The 25,965-nt window shown below is 41.8% G+C and overlaps 1 protein-coding gene across 1 annotated transcript in view; it reads right to left on the bottom strand.

Annotated features, from left to right (window-relative positions):
- plin1 (perilipin 1) overlaps nt 1-25,055 on the bottom strand; it is a 32,864-nt gene extending 7,809 nt beyond the window's left edge. The window contains exons 1-8 of the mRNA XM_064952990.1: nt 25,000-25,055; nt 24,769-24,829; nt 24,350-24,548; nt 23,202-23,284; nt 22,846-23,110; nt 17,658-17,845; nt 13,322-13,447; nt 12,577-12,771 (exon numbers count right to left, since the gene is read on the bottom strand). Of these exons, the coding sequence (XP_064809062.1) occupies nt 12,577-12,771; nt 13,322-13,447; nt 17,658-17,845; nt 22,846-23,110; nt 23,202-23,284; nt 24,350-24,548; nt 24,769-24,810 (1,098 nt within the window). The 5' untranslated portion in view covers nt 24,811-24,829; nt 25,000-25,055. The remainder of the gene's footprint in view (nt 1-12,576; nt 12,772-13,321; nt 13,448-17,657; nt 17,846-22,845; nt 23,111-23,201; nt 23,285-24,349; nt 24,549-24,768; nt 24,830-24,999) is intronic.
- Between the last annotated feature and the right edge of the window lie 910 nt (nt 25,056-25,965).

Raw genomic sequence — 25,965 nt, 5'->3', positions numbered from 1 at the left:
TAGAGCATCAAATGAGCTTGTCCCGAGTTACTACCCTGATGACACAGATGGCTTCATCAACAACGGTAATGTGTGCTACGTGAAAGTATATTAAAAAAATACCCAGTTTGATAAACTAGCATTTTAATTAATAACCCAGTCAAGCTGATACAAGTAGTAGATTCATTTTGGTTGTGAAGTGTATTATCAAAAAGCTTTGTTCTTTCTTTATAACAAAATGCAATTTACCCCTTGGCTATCTATTGTATCACCTGTCACAGGCACCCCCAGTCATCACCAACACATAAGATGAGGAAGTAAATTGATATTGAAGATTTCCTGCTGCAGTTGTTCAAGAGATGTCCAGTTTACAGCTGATCATGAAACAGAGTAGTCCAGCAAGGGGACCCTCAGCATCACGCAGACATTCCCTTGCTTTGAGCAATCCTATAAAATGGAACAGGGAGGACACTTGAAATCAGGATTGTTAACATTTGACCTGGTCAAAAGTTAAAACAGTTTCAAGTTGTTCCAATTCCCGTTCATAACCTAGCCTGGTGGAACCTGCCTGACCTCTTGATTTACCATTCTATTTCACTTCACATATCATGATATCTTAAGTGAAATAGAAAGGTGAATGTAGTGATAAGGTTAGTTTCACCATGCTAATCATAACCACCATTGATCATGTAATCTGTGGTCTCTGTCTGTTTGTGTGTGTGACCGACCAGTGTATTTGATGGAGGGACCAGGAGCTGATCTACGAAGCCATGCCCATCAATGGGGCGCTGGCAAATACCTTACCTCTAGCCCCACCTCGACTGCTTACCAACGGTCGTTGATGGGGAGACTAGAATTAGATAGGTCTGACCTGTTCAAACATCAACATAGTATATATTTGTTAGTCAGACATCACTGGTAATAGAAGAGAGTGACTGTATGTGTTCACAGATGGGTCTATGGAGTCAGCACTTGCAAGATGTGATGGAGTCATGACCAACAGACAGGCATGATACTGACATCTCTGAATGGAGAGAGACGAGGCACTCAACACATCCACAATGTGGGACTGAAGTCGATTACTAATAATACAGCACAGAAAAAAGTCCAGTATTTGTAACACCCTTTTCATTCCATGTGTCACTGATGAATTCGGCCTTAACTAGCTATTTCTACAGATGGAGAGGATTGTAGATGTTTTTGCGAGACACCAGCCTCGGTTGTTTGATGGGGTGACCATAATTGGGCAGATGTTATCTGATCTGTTCAAACTTCAACATAATACCTGTTTGGATAAGATATTACCTCTCTTAACTGCCATTGGTAATAGAACAGTGACTATGTGTATGTGTTCACAGAAACATGTATGGAGCCAGCACATGGAGATTTGCAAGATGTGATGAAGTCCAGACTGGCTTGGAGAGAGACCTGGCACTCAGTACAAGTAAAAGTTTTGTCTAGTAAAAATGTAATGCCGTCTTTTTTTATTGAATGATATCAGTACATATGGGGAGGGAATAACCCTGTATATTCTACAGCAGAATCAGAGAACTCCTGTTATATACGGGACACCACACAGGATGACCACTGACATGTTTGTCAAGGTAGGCCCATTACCACCAGACAAAATGTTGATAGACACAGTAAGAGTATTGGCTGAGAATGAAAAGTGAAAGGTGCACAATGTGATATTAGCAGAACTACTTCTATGGTATTATGATAAGGTTGTTTATTCTACATGGACCTGTTACAAAATCTGAAAGTTATCAAAACACTTAGTTAAGAATATCTACAAAAATTCAGCAATTGCATTATTCTTATATTACTTTATAGGCTACTGACCTATTCAAATATTGTATGTCACATGCGCCGAATAAAACAGGTGTAGAACTTACTGTTAAATGCTTACTTACAAGCCCTTATCAAATAACGCAGCACAAGAAATAGTTAAAATATTTAAAATAAAATAGAGTTGAGAAAAAAAATACAATTACAAAGCAATAATGAGGCTATATACAGGGGGTACCGGTAAGTTGAGGTAATTTGTAAAGTGACTATGCATAGATAATAAAAAAAACAAAGGGGGGGGGGGAAATCAATGTAAATAGTCCGGGTGGCCATTTGATTAATTGTTCAGCAGGCTTATGGCTTGGGGTTAGAAGCTGTTGAGGAGCCTTTTGGTCATAGACTTGGCGCTCCAGTACCGCTTGCCGTGCGGTAGCAGAGAGAACAGTCTATTACTTGGGTGACTGGAGTCTGACCTAATATATAGGCCATGTATGGCAGGAAGCTTGGCCCCAGTGATGAACTGGGGCGTATGTACTTCCCTCTGTAGAGCCTTACGGTCAGATAACAAGCAGTTGCCATACCAGGCGGTGATGCAACTGGTGAAGATGCTCTTGATGGTGCAGCTGTAGAACTTTGAGGATCTAGGGACCTAAGCCAAATCTTTTTAGTCTCCTGAGGGGGAAAAGGTGTTGTCGTGCCCTCTTCATGACTGTCTTGGTGTGTTTGGACCATGATAGTTTGTTGGTGACGTGGACACCAAGGAACTTGAAACTCTCCACCTGTCGATTTAAATTACCTTCCCTAACTGTTCAGCCATCCTTTTCCTATAGTCCACGACCAGCTTCTTTGTCTTGCTCACATTGAAGGAGAGGTAGTTGTCCTGGCACCACACTGACAGATCTCGGACCTCCTCCCTATAGACTCATCATTGTTGGTGATCAGGCCTACCGCTGTTGTCATCAGCAAACTAAATGGTGGTATTGGAGTCATGCCTGGCCACGCCATCGTGGGTGATCAGGGAGTACAGGAGGGGACTAAGCACGCACCCCTGAGGGGCCTCAGTGTTGAGGATCAGCGTGGCAGATGTGTTGTTGTCTACCCTTACCACCTGGGGGTGGCCCATCAGGAAGTCCAGTATCCAGTTGCAGAGGGAGGTGTTTAGTCCCAGGGTCCTTAGCTTAGTGTTGAGCCGTGGGCTCTATGGTGTTGAACACTAAGCTGTAGTTAATGAACAGCATTTTTATAGGTGTTCCTTTTGTCCATGTCGCAAAGGCGAGTTTGGAGTGCGATTGAGAATGTGTCATCTGTGGATCTGTTGGGGCGTTATGCGAATTGGAGAGGCTCTAGGGTTTCCGGCATTATGGTGTTGATGTGAGCCATGACCAGCCTTCGAAAGCACTTAATGGCTACTGACGTGAGTGCTACTGGGCGATAATCATTTAGGCAGGTTACTTTCACTTTCTTGGGCACAGGGACGACAGTAGTCTGTTTCAAACATGTAGGTATTACAGACTAGGTCAGGGAGAGGTTGAAAATGTCAGTGTAGACACTTGCCAGTTGGAGTACAGTCCTGGTTATCCATCTGGCCCCACGGCTTTGTGAATGTTGACCTGTTTTAAAAAGGTCTTTCTCACATTGGCTACGGAGAGTGAGACAACACAGTCATCTGGAACAACTGGTGCTCTCATGCATGCTTCAGTGTTGCTTGCCTCGAAGCGAGCGTAAAATGCATTTACTTATCTGGTAGGCTCGCGTCACTGGGCAGCTCACTTCCTCTTATCTCACCATATATCTGCCAATAGTTATTGAACTCAATCTGAAGGAGGTTTGTTTGTTGTGATTAAGTGGGGGTAAAACAACTGTGAGCATGGTTGACAGATGGATGTGTCTTGGTGGTGCAAAGGACACACCCAAATCAAACCACACCCACAAGCCAGCTCACGTTTCACTTCTGCCTTGGCCGCCAGCATTTCTTGAGGAGCAAGCCAAAAACAAGGCCAAATCAGCAGGTGAAGTTACACTTTAATATAAATAATGCTGGTAGTTTGAATGAATCCAGCGTACAGTATATGCGCACACACACACACACAGTTGAAGTCAGAAGTTTAAATGTATTTGGCTTGTATGTAGTTGTATGTAAACTCAGTTTCACAATTCCTGACATTTAATCCTAGTAAAAATTCCCTGTCTTAGGTCAGTTAGGATAACCAATTTATTTTAAGATTGTGAAATGTCAGAATAATAGTAGAGAGAATGATTTATTTCAGCTTTTTTCTTTCATCACATTCCCAGTGTGTCAGAAGTTTACATAAACTCAATTAGTATTTGGTAGCATTTCCTTTAAATTGTTCAACTTGTGTCAAACGTTTTGGGTAGCCTTCCACAAGCTTCCCACAATAAGTTGGGTGAATTTTGGCCCATTCCTTCTGACAGAGCTGGTGTAACTGAGTCAGGTTTGTAGGCCTCCCTGCTCGCACACGATTTTTCAGTTCTGCCCACAAATGTTCTATGGGATTGAGGTCAGGGCATTGTGAATGCCACTCCAATACCTTGACTTTGTTTTCCTTAAGCCATTTTGCCACAACTTTGGAAGTATTTTTGGGGTCATTGTCCATTTGGAAGACCCATTTGTGACCAAGCTAACATTCTGACTGATGTCTAGAGATGTTGCTTCAATATATCCACAATGTTCCTGCCTCATGATGCCATCTATTTTTTGAAGTACCACAGTCCCTCCTGCAGCAAAGCACCCCCACAGCATGATGCTGCCACCCCCGTGCTTCATGGTTTGGATGGTGTTCTTAGGCTTGCAAGCATCCCCCTTTTTCCTCCAAACATATCGATGGTCATTATGGCCAAACGGTTCTATTTTTGTTTCATCAGATCAGAGGACATTTCTCCAAAAAGTATGATCTTCGTCAACATGTGCAAACCGTAGTCTGGCTTTTCTATGGCGGTTTTGGAGCAGTGGCTTTTTCCTTGCTGAGCGGCCTTTCAGGTTATGTCAAAATAGGACTCGTTTTACTGTGGATATAGATACTTTTGTACCTGTTTCCTCCAGCATCTTCACAAGGTCCTTTGCTGTTATTCTGAGATTGATTTTCACTTTTCGCACCAAAATACGTTCAGCTCTAGGAGACAGAATGCATCCCCTTCCTAAGCGGTATGACGGCTGCATGGTCCCATGGTGTTCATACTTGCGTACTAATTCTTTGTACAGATGAACGTGGTACTTTCAGGCATTTGTAAATTGCTCCCAAGGATGATCCGGACTTGTGGAGGTCTACAGATTTGGCTGATTTCTTTTGATTTTCCCATGATGTCAAGCAAAGAGGCACTGAGTTTGAAGGTAGGCCTTGAAATATATCCACAGGTACACATCCAATTGAACCAAAAAATGTCAGATAACCTATTACTAGCTTCTAAAGCCATGACATTCTGGATTTTTCCTAGCTATTTAAAGGCACAGTCAACTTAGTGTATGTTAACTTCTGACCCACTGGAATTGTGATACAGTGAATTATGTGAAATAACCTGTCTGTAAACAATTACATTTATCAATTACTTAGGACATCTACTTTGTGCATGACACAGACTTGCCAAAACTATAGTTTAACAAGAAATTTGAAGAGTAGTTGAAAAACTAGTTTTAATGACTCCAACCTAAGTGTATGTAAACTTCCGACTTCAACTGTGTATATAGTTATGTTTAGGCATGATAAAGATTTTTTATATAAACAAGATCATATTATTGTAGGAGTCTGTACCTATTGAATTGAAAACTAGGGGGGTGGGAAGAATTGTTTACTGCTTACTGGACCATGGTGCCCCAAATAACATCCAAGTCCTGTTTGACAAGTTGCAAAAGGGAACCCTAAGGCATTAACGTTTTAAAGACCAATGATTGAGGTATTTTACATTCATTTCCAGGGCAAAAAAAAATTGCGACCCCCCCCAAGAAAAAAAAATCATGAGGGTGGAATTTATGAGTGAGTGTATACATGTACCATTGAGACAACATTGAGTTCTCACCTTACTCCAATACAGGAGCCATACAATATAAAAATAACTACCATCTAACCTCTAGCAAGATGAACATCTCAGCTACGAGGTTAGTGCATTCAAAAAAATGATTGTCAAAAAATATTACTTTAATATAACCGACTAGGCAGAATTTTATTAAGCCTAATCTCAGATTGCAATCAAAATCCCCAAAATTGTAATGCTGTCCAACGTTAAGGCATTGTATGCCAACCTGTCCTAACATTGACTTTCAATCTCCCAATAAAAAGGAGTTAAAATGGTTACCAAGGGGTCTGGAATGTGTGGTGAAGGCCAAGTGGGCCTTTTTGCTGCAGAAAAAACCTGAAGAAATGTGTTAATTGATTTAAAAAAATGCCATCTATCCAATATCCCTTTGCCTGAATACTTCCCAGCAGAGTATTAAGGTCCCCTGCAGAGTTGTTCCTCAAGTGCAGTGGCTGCACACCCACTATGACCTTCATATGCTGGTCAGGCAGTCAGATTGACACTGAGGGAGCTGGTAACTATAATCCTGCACCCCTCTCTTTCTGCATCTAATGGGTGAAAGTCACTGTGCAGAGTAAATTCACTGCTAGTCAATTTACTTCGGTAACACTGGATGATTTCATTAAGTGTTCCAACTTGCACCGCTGAATAGCTAGCTTTTCACATTGCGTGACTGGTAAGAAGCTTCAGGAGGGAGGTCACATGCTAGAAAGCAGAGTTCCTGGGTTTGAGCCTCAGCGTGAGCCTGAGCCGAATTAGTAGGAAGCGGTACTCGCTAAGCAAGCACAATTAATCTTTACACTGGCAGTCCTTTTAGTCTAGCATAAATTGCCCAGCTCAGCATTTAACACCATAGTACCCTCCAAACTCGTCATCAAGCTCGAGACCCTGCCCTGTGCAACTGGGTACTGGACTTCCTGATGGGCCGCCCCCAGGTGGTGAATGTAGGTAACAACATCTCCACCCCGCTGATCCTCAACACTGGGGCCCCACAAGGGTGCGTTCTGAGCCCTCGCCTGTACTCCCTGTTCACCCACGACTGTGTGACCATGCACGCCTCCAACTCAATCAAGTTTGCGGACGAAACTACAGTGATAGACTTGATTACCAACAATGGCGAGACGGCCTACAGGGAGGTGGTGAGGGCCCTTGGAGTGTGGTGTCAGGAAAATAACCTCACTCAACGTCAACAAAACAAAGGAGACGATTGTGGACTTCAGGAAACAGCAGAGGGAGCAAGTTCATTTCCTTGGCGTACACATCACAGAAATACTGAATTGGTCCCCCCACACAGATAGCGTTGTGAAGAAGGAACAGCAGCGCCTCTTCAACCTCAGGAGGCTGAAGAAATTTGTCTGGTCTCCAAAAGCACTCAAACTTCTACAGATGCACAATCGAGAGCCACCTGTCGGGCTGTATCACCGCCTGGTACGGCAAATGCTCCACCCACAACCGTAAGGCTCTCCAGAGGGTAGTAAGGTCTGCACAATGCATCACCGGGGACAAACTACCTACCATCCAGGACACCTACAACACCAAATGTCACAGGAAGGCCATAAAGAGCATCAAGGACAACCACCACCCGAGCCACTGCCTGTTCACCCCGCTATCATCCAGAAGGCGAGGTCAGTACAGGTGCATCAAAGCAGGGACAGAGAGAATGAAAAACAGCTTCTATCTCAAGGCCATCAGACTGTTAAACAGCCACCACTAACATTGAGTGGCTTTGCCAACATACTCAAGTCCAGCCACTTTAATAATGTAAATTTATGTAAAAAATGTATCACTAGACACTTTAAAACAATACCACTTAATATAATGTACATATCCTACATTACTCTTCTCATACTGTACTCGATACCATCTACTGCATCTCGCCTATGCCGTTCTGTATCATCACTCAATCATATACAGTGGGGCAAAAAAACACACAACAAAACAAGTATTTGGTCAATAACAAACGTTTCTCAATACTTTGTTATATACCCTTTGTTGGCAATGACAGAGGTCAAACGTTTTCTGTAAGTCTTCACAAGGTTTTCACACACTGTGGCTGGTATTTTGGCCCATTCCTCCATGCAGATCTCCTCTAGAGCAGTGATGTTTTGGGGCTGTTGCTGGGCAACACGGACTTTCAACTCCCTCCAAAGATTTTCCAAGGGGTTGAGATCTGGAGACTGGCTAAGCTACTCCAGGACCTTGACATGCTTCTTATAAAGCCACTCCTTCGTTGCCCGGGCGGTGTGTTTGGGATCATTGTCATGCTGAAAGACCCAGCCACGTTTCATATTCAATGCCCTTGCTGATGGAAGGAGGTTTTCACTCAAAATATCACTATACATGGCCCTATTCATTCTTTGCTTTACACGGATCAGTCGTTCTGGTCCCTTTGCAGAAAAACAGGCCCAAAGCATGATGTTTCCACCCCCATGCTTTACAGTGGGTATGGTGTTCTTTGGATGCAACTCAGCATTCTTTGTCCTCCAAACACAACAAGTTGAGTTTTTACCAAAAAGTTCTATTTTGGTTTCATCTGACCATATGACATTCTCCCAATCGTCTTCTGGATCATCCAAATGCTCTCTAGCAAACTTCAGACGGGCCTGGACATGTACTGGCTTAAGCAGGGGGACACGTCTGGCACTGCAGGATTTGAGTCCCTGGCGGCGTAGTGTGTTACTGATGGTAGGCTTTGTTACTTTGGTCCCAGCTCTCTGCAGGTCATTCACTAGGTCCCTCCATGTGGTTCTGGGATTTTTGCTCACTGTTCTTGTGATCATTTGGACCCCACGTGGTGAGATCTTGCGTGGAGCCCCAGATCGAGGGAGATTATCAGTGGTCTTGTATGTCTTCCATTTCCTAATAATTGCTCCCACAGTTGATTTCTTCAAACCAAGCTGCTTACCTATTGCAGATTCAGTCTTCCCAGCCTGGTGCAGGTCTACAATGTTGTTTCTGGTGTCATTTGACAGCTCTTTGGTCTTGGCCATAGTGGAGTTTGGAGTGTGACTGTTTGAGGTTGTGGACAGGGGTCTTTTATACTCCTAACAAGTTCAAACAGGTGACATTAATACAGGTAACGAGTGGAGGACAGAGGAGCCTCTTAAAAGAAGAAGTTAAAGGTCTGTGAGAGCCGGAAATCTTGCTTGTTTGTCAGTGACCAAATATTTATTTTCCACCATAATTTGCAAATAAATTCATTAAAAATCCTACAATGTGATTTTCTGGATTTTTCCCCCCTCATTGTCTGTCATCGTTGAATTGTACCTATGATGAAAATTACAGGCCTCTCTCATCTTTTAAGTGGGAGAACTTGCACAATTGGTGGCTGACTAAATATTTCTTCCCCACTGAATCTTTATGTACATATTCTTTATCCCTTTACACTTGTGTGTAAGGTAGTAGTTGTGGAATTGTTAGGTTAGATTACTTGTTGGTTATTAAAGCATTGTCGGAACTAGAAACACAAGCATTTCGCTACACTCGCATTAACATCTGTTAACCATGTGTATGTGACAAATAACATTTGATTTGATCAATCAAGATAAACAGAAAAGATTCCACTCGTTTGTGTTTCAGTTATTCTGTTTCTTGTTAAATAAATCTAAGCTCCTTCTTAGTCAGGTGACAGTAGATGGGTGCCTCTGGTCTGGAGCTGTCTGTCAGTGAGCGCTACACTGCAGTATTGTGACAGCTCTGTAAGCCATCTCTCTCTGCACAGGGTGATAATGAGGGCTTTCACAGAGGCAACCGAGCAAACAGCAGGGTCAGGCATCTGCCTGGTGGTACTGCACAGAGATCTGAGGAGATTACACACACACACACACACTTGCATGAACAGTCACAACCTAGATATAGATATCTGCAGAGAAGTAACGCCCCAAATACAGGCTTGTAGTGTCATACCCAAGAAGACTCAAGGAAATAGTCGCTGCCCAAGGTGGTTCAACAAAGGAATGAGTAAAGGGTCTGAATACTTGTGATACTTCCGTGGGTGTTTTATTTAAAAAAAATAAGATATATTTTTTACTATCTAACAACCTGTTTTTGCTTTGCCAGTATGGGATAGTGTGTCTAGATTGATGCGGGATTTTTTTAAATCCATTTTAGAAAATGGATGTAATGTAACAAAATGTGGAAAAAGTCAAGGGGTCTGAGTACTTTCCGAATGCACTTTATAAACTCAGCAAAAAAAAAGAGATGTCCTTGCACTGTCAACTGCATTTATTTTCAGCAAACTTAACATGTGTAAATATTCGTATGAACATAAGTGTCACCCTGACCATTATTTGAGTTATTTGTTTCTCTGTTTTCTTTGGTCAGGGTGTGGTATGAGTGGGCATTCTATGTTGCATGTCTAGTTGGAAACAGACTGTTTTGGCCCGATATGGTTCTCAATCAGTGATTGGGAACCATATTTAGGCAGCCTATTTTGTATTGTGGTTCGTGGGTTATTGTCTATGTCATGTTGCACGTTAGCACAGTGTTTCGTTAGCAGTCACGTTCGTCTTGTTAGTTTGTTTGTTTAGTGTACTTTGTGTTTTCCGTTTAATCATTAAAATAGGCATTCACACCACGGTGCGCTTTGGTCTACTCCATATGACGAACGTGACAGAATAACCCACCAACAATGGACCAAGCAGCGTGGTAACGGACAGCAGCAGCAATCGCAGGACTTCTGGACTTGGGAGGAGAGTCTGGACGGCAAAGGACCCCGAGCATAGCCAGGGGAATATCGCCGTCCCAAAGCAGAGCTGGAGGTAGCGAAAGCAGAGAGGCGCCAGTATGAGGCAGCAAGGCAGTGCGGCTGGAAGCCCGATAGGCAGTCCCAAAATGTATTGGGGAGGCACAGGGAGAGTGTGGCACGGTCAGGAGTCAGACCGGAGCCAACTCCCCCTGCTTACCGTAAGGAGCCAAGGATGGAACCAGAGCCGGTCAGGGCGGAATTGGAGGTGAGCGAAGCAGAGACAGTGAAGGAGTTAATGGGGAGATTGGAGCAGAGAGTTATGAGGGAGGTGCTGTGTTGGTGCCTGAGGTACGACATCCGCCCGACGGAGCATGTCGGGGATTTGATGTCACCTGGGTCAGCTCTCCAAACTCGTCCTGAGGTGCGTGCTAGCCGTCTGGTGAAAACCGTGCCAGCCCCACGCACCAGGCCTCCTGTGTGCTTCCCTATCCCTGCACGTCCTGTGACAGCTCGGTGTTACAGTTTTCCGAGGCGTGCTTACCGTGGCGGGCGTTTTACTGGTCAGGCACCGTGTTATGCGGTGGAGTGCACGGTGTCCCCAGTACGCGTGCTTAGCCCGGTGCGTTTACATCCCTGCTCCCCGCATCTGCCGGGCAAGGATGAGGATCCAGCCAGGGCGGATGGTGCCAGCCCTGCTCTCAAGATCTCCAGTGCGCCTTCACGGTCCGGTCTATCCGGTGCCATCTCCACGCACCAGCCCTCTGGTGACAGCCCCCCACACCAGGCTTCCTGTGCGTCTGCAGAGCCCAGTACTCCCTGTTCCTGCTCCTCACACTCGCCCTGAGGTGCGTGTCCCCAGCCCGTTACCTATAGTGCCGGCACCAGGCCTATAGTGCGACTCGGCAGGCCAGTACGCCCTGTTCCTCCTCCCCGCACTCGCCCTGAGGTGCGTGTCCTCGGCCCAGTCTCTCCTGAGCCGCCACAGCCTCCCGTCTGTCCTGAGCCGCCACAGCCTCCCGTCTGTCCTGAGCCGCCACAGCCTCCCGTCTGTCCTGAGCCGCCACAGCCTCCCGTCTGTCCTGAGCCGCCACAGCCTCCCGTCTGTCCTGAGCCGCCACAGCCTCCCGTCTGTCCTGAGCCGCCAGAGCCGTCAGCCAGCCCGTTGTTTGTTTAGTGTACTTCGTGTTTTCCGTTTAATCATTAAAATATGCATTCACACCACGCTGCTCTTTGGTCTACTCCATATGACGATCGTGACAATAAGATTCAACAACTGAGACAAACTGAACAATTTCCACAGACATGTGACAAACAGAAATGGAAAAATGTGTCCCTGAACAAGGGAGGGGGGGGGTCAAAATCAAAAGGAACAGTCAGTATCTGGTGTGGCCACCAACTGCATTAAATACTGCAGTTTGGCTCCTCCTCATGGACTGCACCAGATTTGCCAGTTCTTGCTATGACGTGTTATCAAACTCTTCCACCAAGGTACCTTCAAATACCTAGACATTTCTGCAGGGGAATGGCCCTCGCCCTCACCCTCCGATCCAACAGGTCCCTGACGTGCTCAATGGGATTGACATCTGCGCTCTTCGCTGGCCATGGCAGAACACGGTGAACTTATTCAGGCTTGCCATAACAATGGAGTTGAATACTTATTTACTCAAGACATTTCAGATTTTCATGTTTAATTAATTAAACATTTTTCTTATTCCACTTTGACATTACGGGTTAGTGTGTGTAGGCCAGTGACAAAAAAACTAAAAGGTGTGTGAATACTTTCTGAAGGCACTAATAAAATAAATCTTCACACACACACTTTAAAATAAACATTTCATAATTTTTGGAGTGGTGACAATGATTTAGCCCAACGCTAAATAGAGCATTCTAACCACTTCTTGATCTGATTACGTCCTACAGTACGTGATACAGCCCTCTCTGAAGAGCTGAGCTGATCACACATGGTTGGGGGATGGAGCAGCTCCCTCCTTTCCCCACATGAGGGGTTCAAGTGAAGGGTAAGCCAGACAGAATCAATGCATGTAAGGGCCAAATCAAAATCAGGGGATGGCAGGGATGACGGAGTGACTCACCATAACATAATAGGAGATGCTGTTCACCACACGATCCCGGGCGCTGCCCACGGTCTCCAACAGGGCACCCAGCCCATTCTTAGCCAAGCCAAAGGTGGTCTGAGGGGCACTCTTCACACTCGACACAACTGACATGTAGTTAATCTGCAGTTGATAACCAAGGCCACTCACCAGGCGCTGCAGCCCACCACCACTCTGAAACACAGGGACATGAATGTAATACAAGGTGAGTATCTGAACAATTCTTTACCATACAACACCACCTACGCACATGGTATGGCTCATTATACTCTGCTAACCAGGCAGCCTTTTCTGAGCAGCAAATCAACATAAACAGTACAACACGTATTGTAAATATGGGTATTGTCTTGGCTGTCTTCTAGGGTGAACCTAGAGGCCAGATTCTGTATGGTTTTGTAACAGCACTTCAGATTTCTTTATCCACTCCCTAAGTTATACTTCAGTAGGGGGAGTCTCAGGGAATGTGAGCTGAATGTTAAGAATGTACAGCATTTGATTACATTTTCTGAGAATACCATGAGGTACATCAAGGGTCGCATTGGGAGACTATTTTAGGCCTATTTGAGTGGGGCAGAAATGACCACGTCAATCTAAAGAAAAGACTTCACAGTAAAACATCCTCTAATGACAATAATGAAATGACCTAAATTACTATTTAAAAAATGGTATTGTGCATTATGTTTGAGACCTGCTCTAAGGCTGGTATGATGTAAGGGTTCATAACCTTCTGAAACTCTGCTTCTGTCGCTTTGTCTCTCTGCTCCTCCCAACTGAAGAATCCCATCAATGAGCTCTGAAAGAACAGGCCCACTGTTTCCACAGCCTCAAGGTTCTTCATGGCATATTCATTCTGGCAGGGAACAGTACATTTTCAAAGTCAATTTTAATCATCCATAACAACATATTTGCAAAAAGGTAATAAACAGTAATTGTAACGATTCTCGTCCTCCTCTTCTGAGGAGTAGTAGTAAGAAGGATTGGAGGACCAATACTCAGCATGGTAAGTGTTCATTATATTTATTTATGACTCAGAACACTAAATAATAAAACAACAAAGAGAACGAAATGAAACCGAGACAGTCCTGTATGGTGCATACATAAAACACAGAACAGAAAATAAACACCCACGAAACACAGGTGGAAAAAGGCTACCTAAGTATGATTCTCAGAGACAACTAATGACACCTTCCTCTCATTGAGAACCATACCAGGCCAAACTCAAAACACAACATAGAAAAATGAACATAGACAACCCACCCAACTCACGCCCTGACCATACTAAAGGTCAGAACGTGACAGTAATACAAGTTACAGTAATAAAATGATACTTAGTTACAAGTAATTTTTTAGAAGCTTCTATATCATTATGAAAGAAGGTTCAATAAACTTTCCTGGCACACTGTTCCAGTCAATTATTTATAATAGTTTGAGTAGTATCTAGAACTACTGTAAGCCTTATCAAACCCACAACTGTAAGAATATCCTTTCAAAAGGAGCTAAGCTTTTGCATTTATTGGCTGACCTCAGACAAGCCCACTAAGTTGTATTGACTCAGACCACAATCCTATGTACAGCCATTCTCAAACACATCTGGGTAAATCCATTTGAATTCAATCACTTTGACAGCAACCCTTTTGATTTGAACAAAACCTTCCATACATATTTACCCATTGTAGAATGTCCAAACATTCAAGAGATAAATGGTGCTCAAAGTTGACCAATTTGCATACCCCACCATACTATCAAACACCCATGTCTTCGTCACTGGAAAAGATAAGCGGTTGAGATTGATACAATTTAAAAGCATACAAACAGGATTGTCCATTTAAAAAAAATTTTTCCATAACATTGCTTTTATTTTATTATTATTTATTTTTTTTTTTGGGGGGGGCCGGCATGATTTGACTGATAAATGTACTAAAATGTGAATAAAATGTAAAACGTCAACTTTCAAATTACTGGGATCTTGTATATAGAGTGTGCGACTATTTATTTTTATAGCCTACAGTTTACTTGCCATTAGTCAGCACCTCTAGCAACTTGTGTGCTTTAGCTCATTATTTTTTATTACACTTTCAAATGGTACCACAGAGATGGTTGGAGATCCACACAGTGAATGTTGACTTGAATGGGAATATTGGTTTTAAATTATACTGTCAATCCTCTATAGGAAACCTATTGAAACCATAGAAATATAGAAGAGATAAACATTTAAGTTGACATTCAACTGTGGGTGGACCGGCATCAATCTTTGTGGTAGTAAATAGAAGTAAACATTTTAATTAAAATTCAATTTCAATGGTGTAACAGCTAAATTGCAGTGGTCTGAAGGGATAGGTTCATTATATTTATGTGATTGAAATGATACCCACCCTGTATTCAAGAGCATGTTGCTTCTCAACGGATAGGCGGGCACAACACAAAAAACTCAGATGTCAAATAGAGTATAACCTACAACATTTGCGAATATGAAAATTGACAAAAACATTACAAAAAAAAGTTTAATTTGTATTCAGACCCTGTTTGTAACCTGTTTGAAAGACATCAAACTCAACCATTTATCTTTTACAGTGATGACATGGATGTCTCATAATATGGTGTGGTATACAAAATGGGTCAACTTTGAGGACCTCTCTCTCGAATGTTTAGGCATTCAGGTACAAAAAGTCTCTTCGACCACTTCTTCCATGGGGAAACGTAAGGAAAGTTTTGTTTAAATCAAAAGGAATGCTGTGAAAAAGCGATCTAACAAAGACAACTGCAATAAATACATAAAAGAAGGACCACCTGCTACATTGAATTAATCCGTGTAAAAAGGTCACTTCTACACCTTGGGGAGTACAGTCCCTACAACCAAAAATATCTACAGTGTCAGTAGATACCAAAACTCTATGCGGTAACCAATAAGCGCAAGGATTTTTTTTAGGTCGATAGTTTTTATAAACAATATTTCTTAGGAACTTGTTTTCAGTTCCTACCACTTCCACTGGATGTCACCAGTCTTTGGAATTTGGTTGAGGTTATTCATTTGTGCAATGAAGAAGTAGGGCCAACTTGGAACTGCATAATACTGTTGAGAGTTGCGCAAGACTTCAAAAGTACCTTGGTTGATGTGTTCCTGTATTGAAAACAGATAGACCCGTCTTCAATTTGATCGATTATTAACGCTTAAAAATACCTAAAGTTGTATTACAAAAGTAGTTTGAAATATTTTGGCAAAGTTTATAGGCAACTTTTGAAATATTTTGTAGTGACAATTGCGCATTTTGGAAGCTGTTTTTTTCTGGATCAAACGCGCAAAATAAATTCACATTTTTTATATATATGGACGGAATTAAATCGAACAAAAGGACCAATTGTGATGTTTGTGGGACATACTGGAGTGCCAACAAAAGAAGCTTGTCAAAGGTAAGGCATGTTTTATATTTTATTTCTAAATTTTGGGGCGGCAGGGTAGCCTAGTTGTTAGAGCGTTGGACAAGTAACCAAAAAGTTTGCAAGTTCATATCCCCGAGCTGACAAGGTACTAATCTGTTCTGCCCCTGAACAGACAGTTAGCCTAGGAACAGTGGATTATCATTGAAAATAAGAATTTGTTCTTAACTGACTTGCCTAGTTAAATTAAAGGTACAATTTTTTAAAATTGTGTAGCGCCTGCAGGGTTGAAATATGCTACCCTCTTTGTTTAATGTTGTGCTATTGTCAGATAATAGCTTCTTATGCTTTTGTCGAAAAGCCTTTTTAAAATCTGACATGTTGGCTGGATTCACAACGAGTGTAGCTTTAATTGAGTATCTTACATGTGTGATTTAATGAAAGTTTGATTTTTATATAAATTTGCCGCGCTGCATTTTCCCTGGTTTTTGGCCAAGTGGGACGCAAGCGTCCCCTATACCATATGAAGCTAAGAGAGCAAACTGAATGATAATTCATAGCGAATGCTATCTAGCTATGGGATACTCCTATCTCAAGTAGTCTTCCTTTGTAATGTTCCTGAGATCTGTGTTTCGTCATCCCCTATTGATGTCAACTGTTAAAGCCACTATATTTAATGTAGATTAAGGGGAAGAGACAGGTTAAATAATAATTTTAAGCCATGAGACAATTGAAACATGGATCCTGTATGTGTGCCATTCAGAGGGTGAATGGGCAAGACAAAAGATTTAAGTGCCTTTGAACGGGGTATGGTAGGATGTGCAAGGCACACCAGTTTGAGTATGTCAAGAATAGCAACGCTGCTTGGTTTCCTGTGTATATCAAGAATCGTCCACCACCCAAAGGACATTCAACTAACTTGACATCTTTTGGAAGCATTAGTCAACATGGGACAGTATCCCTGTGGAACGCTAACGACAACTTGTAGAATCCCTGCCCTGACAAATTTAGACTGTTGAGGGAAAAATGGATTGCAACCCAATATTAGGAAGGTGATCCTAATGTTTTGTACACTCAGTGTACCTCTGGCTGTCTGTCTCTCCTTGGGTCTCTCTTCAATGCTTATTTCAGCTGGGATTTCAACTGCCATACTCCAGTAACCCCTGCTGTTATTGAGAACTACTGTAATTGATGTGATTCCCAGAGAGGGATTTGGAATGAATTATGGCTTTAGACTGTGTGTGACATAACCTCCCCGAGAGAGTACGCATTTACTCTAGTAATAACCCAAATAATTATACCTAATTTCATAAATGAACACACATCAAGTAATTCACATGTCAAAATGATGGATAGAATTGTGTCAGTCATTCAGTCATAAATAAATGATACGCTGGCTGTTAGTAATAGGAATACATTTCATATGAGTCTTTCCACAGGCATGCTCTTCCCTCTCTGTGATGACCTCAACAACAACTCTACGTTAGGCTAACAGAGGTCAAAATTCACACATTTTCCCTTATTTGTACTGACCATAGTACCTAATTGGGCTGCCAAATTTGATTTTGATTGGCCAATTCCACTGTATCTAGATCCCATCAGCGAAAATGTGATGTTTAAATTTAATTTCCCCACAATTATTTACAGTGTCTGGGGCCGAGACTAAATAGACAGCTGGCTCTTACCAGTGGAGACACACCGGAGATGTGTGTGACCAGGTCCTGACCTTGACTCTTGGCGTGTTGGAGCGTTGCGGCTGTCTGATTGTAGGCACGTCGACACAATGTGCTGGCCAGAGCCCCAAGCCTCCTATAGCTGGGCGGAAGGCCAGGAGCACTGACACCTGACTCCTGCTCCCACAAAGCAGCAGACTCTGGGGGACAGATAAAGAGCACACAACGGCTGGACAAACAGATACAAAATGTCTCTTTTTCACTCAACAACCTAAGCATCATATATCATCATTAGCTGACCACTCCTGATGAAGGACAAATAGGATGGACCCTCACTAAGAAAAAGCTTACAAACTTGTAAGAACTTCTAGATTCAAAACTTCTATAGCTGTTACATAAATCCTGTATCATATTTACTGACAATGTTACAGTTCATTACTTGTGAGCAGAAGGTCACTCTTTGAGTGACTATGTCTTATATCCATGAGTTCCGAAGAAGGTACGTGCGTTCAGAAAGTATTCACACATCTGGACTTTTTCCACTTTGTTGTGTTACAGCCTGAATTTAAAATGAATACAATTTAGATTTGTCACTGACCTGTGGAATTGTTTGACATTTTTACAAAATAATTAAAAATGGAAGTCTGTAATGGTCTTGAGTCAAAATGTATTCAACCCCGTTTTTACAGCAAGCCTAAATAAGTTCAGGATGAAAAATGTGCTTAACAAGTCACATAATAAGTTGCATGGACTCACGTGTGCAATGGTGTTTAACATGATTTTTTAACTGACTACGTCATTTCTGTACACCACATATACAATAATCGAGTGTGCAAATGCCAAGAGTGTGCAAAGCTGTCATCAAGGCAAAGGGTGGATATTTTGAAGAACCTCAAATATGTTTTTGATTTGTTTAGCACTTTTTGGTTACTACATGATTCCATATGTTTTATTTCTTTGTTTTGGTCTTCACTATTATTCTACAATGTAGAAAATAGTCAAAAGAAAAACCCTGGAATGAGTAGGTGTCCAAACCTTTGGTCTTGTTGTAGAGAAAACACTTCTGGCCTTACTGTGTGGAATGGGGATGTACCATTCTGTAGTTGGTCACTAGCTAGCACATTTGGGTCCTTGGAAGTGGTGGGAATGTTTGTTTTTGGTTTCACATTGGTTGTGGGAACAAAGACATAAGCTTCCTGACCAGTAAAACTGAAGTTTTTTAAATTAATGTTCTGATGTTTTATTCTGGTTCTGATAAGGTGTCCCCTAGAGGTTTTATTAACACTGAGAACATAAATTATAGGTCATTTGGAGGTTAGTGAATAACTACTTTGAAGCTTTTACTGAATGTTTCAATAAGACTTTTAATAACACTGCTACCTTATTTTAAAATGACATTCTTAGAATGTTCTCTGAGCTTTCCTAAAGTTCCTGTGGTTTTTATGGAAAGTTTGAGAATTTAGAGCTTATTGATGTTACTGTGCACAATAAAAAAAATTCAGAATATTTCCAATAACTGACAAAAAAATGTATTATACCGTCTCTGAACGTTCTGAGAACTTCGTCAACTTCCGGTGAAATTGGAGGGCGCTCATTTCAAATAAATAATCATACAAATTGTGGATTTTAAACATTTAGGTACATACAAGTGTCGTATATATCGGTTAAAAGCTTAAAGTCTTTTTCATCCAACTGCATTGTCCGATTTATAATAGGCTTTACAGCGAATGCATGCCATGGGTTGAGGATGGCGCCCCACATCAACATATATTTCAATCAGCACAGATTTCACAAAAATCACAAATGGTGATTAAAATATTCACTTTTTGAAAATCTTCTGATTTGCAATCCAAAGGATACCAACTACAACATGCATGGCCGTTTTGTTAGATAAAATCCTTCTTTATATCCCAAAAAGTCTATTTGGTTGGCGTCATCGATGTGAGTAATCCACTCGTTCAACATGCAGAGAAAGGAATCCAAAAGGCTACCTCTAAACTTGTGTTGAAAAGTCAAAAATGTGTTTCTATTTAATGCTTAGGTACCCTAAAAGGCAATTAAACTATCATTTTTCATGTGGAGAGAAATATGTTCAACAGGAAAGCAAAATTAGCAGGTGCGTGTCCTCTTCATTGTGCACACAGACTGATTTCCAACTCTGACTCCCAGTACTAAAACTCAAAATTCTTCCTCGTTTGGGAAGAAACAAGACTGAAAACCTGAACAAAGACTGTTGACATCTAGTGGAAGCCATAGGAATTGCAATTTGGGAGCTGGATTTGGATATGACCCTATACATTCCATTGGAAGAGCATGGGCTCTCAAAAAACCCCAATTCCGTTTGGTTTTTCCTTTAGATTTTCTCTGACCATATCTATTGTGTTATAGTCTCATACAATATTTTAACATCTCTACAAACTTCAGTGTTTTCTATCCAATGGTACCAATTATATGCATATCATGGCTTCTGGGCCTGAGTAACAGGCACTTTACTTTGGGCACGTCAGTCAGACAGGAAGTGGAGAAAAAAAGACCCCAGCCTGAAGAAGCTTTAGTACTCAAATGTATCTAAATGTAATCTTCGTAATCCCCAAAAGTAATTATTTGTCATGAGGGACAAAAACAATAACTAGTAATGCTGCACACTCCAAGAAAAGGTTACCATCTAACCTTTCTGGTAAAAAAAAAAGTTATATTGCTGAGGTGTAGTCACTTTCTTTTGAGGACAAGCTTAAGTATACAATACAAATGTATAAAATGTTAAAATAATGCATTTCCTATTCAACATAGTGTAAATTAGGCTTGAAATTACTTTTTTTCAAAATATTGTATAGTCAATTTATACAATAAGATTTCACCTTCCTTATAAAACTCTAAAATGCATATCTGTACATTTAGTGTTAGTGAAAATGTACATATTTCCTAAAGGTCTTTCCTGATCAAAACGTTTGTCCCCCCCCCCCTCCACTGTGAATGGCTTAGAGCACTTGCTTGTCTTCCAGAACTCAATAGGAACTCACCTTTCATCTCATATCAATCTTGTCCGTCTATGACAAACAGAAAGGTTTAAAATCAATGAATTATTTTAGATTAGCTATAGAATTTCTCAAAAAATGTGCTACAGTGAGAAAACCACTCTCCCCTGCTGGGTTACAATGTAAGGATTACAGCCATATGTTTTGGTAGTGCCTTTATAAAAGGCAGATGAGACATACTCCTGTGCCCATGAGAGTCAGGGTGTCACGCTCGTCATAAGGATCGGACCAAGGCGCATTCGTGGTATGTATACATTCTCTTTTTAATTAATGAATAAAAACAACCAACCAAAACATGAAGTATACAAACTAGTGATTACAGGCAACTCAACATGGACAAGATCCCACAACTAACAATGGGGAAACTGGCTACCTAAATATGACCCCCCCCAATCAGAGACAACGATAAACAGCCTTCTCTGATTGGGAACCATATCAGGCCAACATAGACATACAAAAACTTTAGATGACAAAAACCCTAGACATACAACAACTAAAGTACCCACCCTAGTCACACCCTGACCTAACCAAAATATATAGAAAAACAGAAAATCTAAGGTCAGGGCGTGACACAGGGCTACTGCTCAATGCAAGCAATTTTGATCTACAGTCTCCAAAGATCGATTTATAAGCAAAAATGTTAGTGGGCAACCAGTACAAGAAGCTCGCAGGTCCCCGAAACAGGGAAATTTACATGGAAGAGGTTAAGAGAACCAGGTGGGAACTTGTGTGTAATGTTCAGTGGAAGTACTGAAATTCCCAAATAACAATTGTTTCTTAACACCAGCCTTCTAATCATCAGAGCAGCACAGCATGTTCTCTGTACAGAGCATCTAAGAAATGGCTCAGCTCAGAGAGCCTATATACCACACACTGTGTGAGTGGTGGGCGTGGGATGGATGTAGTGAGGGTTGATTAACTTTGGTCAGACAGGGCCAACTGCTTATCCTGCCTGCCTATCTGAGGACGGGATCACCTGTACTCCCAGAGCAGGAGGATTAGTCTGGAGAACACCCGAGTGACTTGTCTGGCCAGACATGGCAACAGGTGGAACCGATAATACCACTTATATAAAATGGGGGTCATTGACTTAATAATGACACTTGCAGACCGGCAGAAGTGCCTATACATTGTACCCCCTCGCACAGTATAAAAGCAAATAATAGATTGTTCAACAGCCCGAGTCAAACTCAAGAGCCCATTCAATCTGGCAGGCAGGGGGTTTGAGTAAAAGAGTAGTAGAATAATCTCAATTGACATTGAAATGTCTAAAACCAAATTGATACTGTAGAAATGATAATGGTTCTACATTTATAGTCTTCACTCTGTCCAGCTTGCTGAAGGTCAGTTCAATTCCTATGGGAGACCAGTATAAAAAATGAATATGTTTATGTACTGTAAGTGTCACTGGATAAGAGTGTCTGACAAATAATGTAAAATGCTAACACTGATCAAATTCCAAAAGCGATGCATATGGGACAATTTTCTACACATTGACTGCAAAGTAATATAATACCTTTTAATTGCTTCCCTCCAGACCTCGGCGAAGACAGAATGCTACCCGCAGGGGAAATTAGTTTGACACCCCGGTTCTACAGGTATGGTATGGGGATTCTTTATAGATTTCCTTATGGTCTGGCTCCTTCTCTAACAGCCAGATACGGTTCCATTTGGCTAATTTAGTTGAATATAATATATTTCCCTTAGATTGTAACCGACTGACTCATGTATGAGTCATCATGTGGAGGGTGAAGAGGTTGTGTCTAGTGCAAGTGCTAGAGAACATCTCATCTTCAGGCATTGCTTAGAGACGTTATCACTTTATCTCACTTGTCTAAATCACGCTGTTATGTTCTTTCTGTGTCCTGAAACAAAACCTATCACCAGTCATCTCCTATCACCAGTCATCTACTACAGCTTGCCTGCTGTAACCATGGCGCTCCACTGTTTTGTTTCTCAATCGTAGGTTGCCACCTTGTGGTGAAAGTTGAAATAGCTACAGTATACTGTTTAAAATGGATCAGTGCGATCCGGGATCTTTGGGACGTCCCTCAACGGATAGCAACGACCCTTGTAAATGTTTAGTTGTCATACTCCCATTCCATGTCCTTATCTGAACTAACTCAACACAGTAAGAAGAAGAAAATATTATGTTTGAAGTATACCATTCTCCTCAGAGGATCCAGGCAGAACATAGTTGACCAGACTCTCAGCCAGGGTCAGTGCAGTGTCTGCTCCCTCCCCTGCAAGGTGGACAGGCTTGCTGTTCAGGACATAGCTAAAGCCATCACTGAAGGCACTCCTGGTCAACTGGATCCAACTGGATGCTATGCTGAACACCCTGTCTGAGGTGCCAGCGATGGGGCTGGCGATGCCCTCCTTCGCTGTCTGCACTGTAGAGGTGACTGCATCCACTATGCCAGACGCCAGCTGTGTGAAACAGAGGAAAAAGACAGGTTTTAGGGGCAGAAGTCATGCTGTGTAACAAGCATTTTAAATTGACTCAAAATAGCTTCCTTGCCTTCTCAGGGGGATACTGCAGAGCTGGGATCTTCTCCTCCAGATGATCCAGCCCTTTACAGGCCAGATTGTTGGCAGCAACAACTAGAGACAATATATTGAGTTTAGAGAATGTCATTATGTGTTTTACACTGCCGATAACCTCTGAGTATTAAACACATTGAAAGATGTTCTCTACTCTGTGTAATTATTTAATCACAAATAATACGTTATTAAACATCTCCAGGAGCTAGATAGCAAAAATGCAGATGAGATCATTGTCATTTTGGCATTGCTCTCTGAGACAGAATATCTGTGGCACACCTTAGTGACATGCAAGCTGCAATCTGCCTTGGTACTTTCATTATATTGCACTCATTACAACAGATAATTTTTCCTCACTTGCCAATGGGTTGTGAGCAAAGCTGTATTGCATTTCCAGATTCAAAACTTTCCTTCATGAGTGTTAATTAAAATGTTTGTGAAGTAAGCTAGAACGTGAGACAATGAAACATTTAAATTGCACAATTTATCATGAAATCTCTAAGTTTACTTGTCACCAGAGAACAGTTTTGCAATTTGTGAATGTGAGTTCAGGACACAGAGTTCATCCAATATAAATTACATTTCACAACCAGGAAATGTAACATCCCGAGAGAGAGTTTCATGACAACTGTGTGTTCTCCCCATCAACAAGTAGAACATAGAAACAGTCAAACCAAGTCTTGTAGACCTGGCTCAGTCTACTAAACCTGGCTCTACTAAGAGCTGGCCCTAGCCCAGGCGTATGGCAGGACACATTCCCAGACTCAACAGCACAACGGATTTGTTGTCACTACAGATAATCAAACAAACAGCAAACACTCTCAGTGAGAATGAGCTCATTTATTCCTTTTCATGTATTGCACTTCACAGCATCAACATGTATTGAAAGATTACTTTTGAGGTACTGCATGTTCAGGTTACTGTAGTAGATGGACATCACAATCAGGTAATGGTACTGCAGTGTGAAGCAGTATAGACTATTGTACTGTAGTAGCTGAACATATGGTTAATGAACTGATTACACAGCCTATCTATTTGTCTGGACTGGTGGCAGGGTGACTAACAATTTTTGCAGTGCAGCAATTGATGACAGTTAGCACTAAGGCAGGGAATCAGTGTGCTCACGCTGGGTCTCCAGTCGGTCGATGGCAGGCTGGATGCTCCACACTGCCAGACTGCTGGCGGTCCTGGCCCCCCTCTCATACACCCCACACACAGAGCAGAGGAGCGGGTGGGTCTGCTTGGTGCTAGTGTAGGTCCTCTCAATAACCTCATAGGTAGAGCTCACTGCAGGTAGGCTTAGGAGTCTGACAAACACATTGTCCTGAGAGACATGGAACAACAATTCACTCCTCAAGCTGAGACAGACATGCGTTATTCTGTCAATGTGCATACATACTGTAGTAGGCTACATATATACATAACTGTTATTATAGTCTGTCAGAGATTTACAGATGAGGGTTAGGATATTGTACTGTAGTGGAATTATGTTACAGTTACATCAGTGCATGAACATGTAGTTGTAAACTGTTTGGAAACCTTACCTTTTCCTGGGCTTTGGTGGATGCGGTTTTCTCTGGAGCCATTATGACTGATCAACTAGGCCTATGTGAGTAACATAATGATCAATCATTGTTGCACCTGAAGCAAGTTTGGAACTACTACCAGCATATTGACTTGTAGAAACATTTTATATTGAATATATTATTAGGCTACCACTACAGAAGTAAACCAGCAATTTTTTTAAATCAAATGTAATATGAATAGAAACTAACCGTCTAGTGTTGAGTCCCGCTGAAGACCGTGGCACATTTAATTTGGTGAGGCACAGAAGAACTATACAGACACAACCTGGGGAAAAAGCCTGCTCATCACGCCCACTTAAAGGAGAAGTCTACCCAAAATCCAGAATCTCCCAAGTGGTTCCAAACCTTGAAACTATTTCAGTGGAGTTCCCCTCTCTCTCCCTGGATTGCAGAACTGAGACAGCTGCAAAAACAGGTCATGTGACTCGTGATATTCCTGGATACAATCCTCGCTCCTCTCCGTTGTCAGTGAATGCATGATTTACAAAACTGCAAACTGTTGGCAAAATCATTGTTTTATTGAATTCGTACGGCCAAATTTGCTATTTTTGTCAAAAGTACATTTGGTACTTTTCAACCAGATTTGTGATTATTTTCTATTATTATTTTATTTAGCCCTCATAGGGAAAACCCTACTCATTATATGCCAATATATGGAGCTGTCTTCAGTATCGTCACTACTTCCAACCCCACCAAATCAAGCTGGAAATCAAGCTCCATATAAGGGCATATCGTGACATATTGTGACATTTCTAAATAGAAGGGTTTCCCCCATGAGGGAGCTCATGCACAGATTTTACCCATCTCCACTTCTGTGTCAGTCAGCTACCTAAAATAAAAAATGTAATTATCGCAAATATTTAATGGGGAAAAGTCAACATTTTGTGACTCAAAAAAGTATATTTAGACAAAAACAGCTAATTTCAATAAAACAATGTATTTGCTTACAGGGCGCAGATTTCTGAATTATGCATTCACTGACAACAGAGCAGAGTAAGGCCTGCATCCAGCAATGTCATAAATCATGTGACCCCTTTTTCAGCGGTCTCAGTTCTGCACTCCAGTGAGAGAGAGGGGGAGAGGGCAAAGTCCACTAAACTACACTGATCAAAAATATACACGCAACATGCAACAATTTCAAAGAATTTACTGAGT

Source organism: Oncorhynchus masou, chromosome 31, assembly GCF_036934945.1.
Source record: "Oncorhynchus masou masou isolate Uvic2021 chromosome 31, UVic_Omas_1.1, whole genome shotgun sequence".
Taxonomy (NCBI): domain Eukaryota; kingdom Metazoa; phylum Chordata; class Actinopteri; order Salmoniformes; family Salmonidae; genus Oncorhynchus; species Oncorhynchus masou.
This window is presented reverse-complemented; position numbering and strand designations above follow the sequence as displayed.